The 1,080-nt window shown below is 74.4% G+C and overlaps 1 protein-coding gene across 1 annotated transcript in view; it reads left to right on the forward strand.

Moving 5' to 3' along the window:
- Window positions 1–746: 746 nt before the first annotated feature.
- The window catches only part of KCTD8 (potassium channel tetramerization domain containing 8), a gene marked incomplete at both ends in the record, with an annotated part of 31,233 nt that continues 30,899 nt past the window's right edge, over window positions 747–1,080 (forward strand). The window contains one exon of the mRNA XM_081333237.1: window positions 747–1,080. This exon is cut by the window's right edge and continues 567 nt beyond it. Coding sequence (XP_081189363.1) covers window positions 747–1,080 — 334 coding nt within the window.

Consider the following 1,080-nt stretch of genomic DNA (forward strand, 5'->3'; position numbering starts at 1 on the left):
GGTCGTGCGTGGACAGCGGCGGTCCGGAGACCCTCGTGGAGCCGCAGACTCGGAGCCGCGCACGGAGGAGCCGAGGGAGGGTCGCGCGTAGACAGCGGCGGTCCGGAGACCCTCGTGGAGCCGCAGAGTCGGAGCCGCGCACGGAGGAGCCGAGGGAGGGTCGCGCGTGGACAGCGGCGGGTCCGGAGACCTCCGTGAAGCCGCAGACCGAGAGCCGCGCACGGAGGAGCCGAGGGAGGGTCGCGCGTGGACAGCGGCGGGTCCGGAGACCCTCGTGGAGCCGCGCACGGAGGAGCCGAGGGAGGGTCGCGTGTGGACAGCGGCGGTCCGGAGACCCTCGTGGAGCCGCAGACCGGGAGCCACGCACGGAGGAGCCGAGGGAGGGTCGCGCGTGGACAGCGGCGGGTCCGGAGACCTCCGTGAAGCCGCAGACCGGGAGCCCCGGACGGAGGAGCCGAGGAAGGGTCGCGCGTGGACAGCCGCGGGTCCGGAGACCTCCGTGAAGCCGCAGACTCGGAGCCCCGGACGGAGGAGCCGAGGGAGGGTCGCGCGTGGACAGCGGCGGGTCCGGAGACCTCCGTGAAACCGCAGACCGAGAGCCGCGCACGGAGGAGCCGAGGGAGGGTCGCGCGTGGACAGCGGCGGTCCGGAGAGCCTGGTTGGAACTGCAGAGCGGGAGCCTGCCTCTGCCGTCGGGGTCGCTTCTGGCCGCCGTCCGAGGCCAAGCGTCGGCCGCAGCCCCCGGCATGGCCCTGAAAGAGGGCGGCGGACCCGCCGCCCCCCCCTCCACCATCCTGCCCATCAGCGAGATGGTCTCCGGCTGCTCGGGGCCGGTCCCCGCGGCGGGGCCGCCGCCGCCGCCGTCGGGCCCGTCCTTCCCGGAGGTGGTGGAGCTGAACGTGGGCGGCCAGGTGTACGTGACCCGCCACTCCACCTTGCTGAGCGTGCCGGAGAGCAGCCTGGCCCAGATGTTCTCCCGGGGCCCCCGCCAGCTGCCCCGCGACAGCCGCGCCCGCTTCTTCCTGGACCGCGACGGCTTCCTCTTCAGGTACGTGCTGGATTACCTGCGCGACAAGCAGC

Source organism: Vipera berus (assembly GCF_964194415.1).
Source record: "Vipera berus genome assembly, chromosome: 7".
Taxonomy (NCBI): Eukaryota; Metazoa; Chordata; class Lepidosauria; order Squamata; family Viperidae; genus Vipera; species Vipera berus.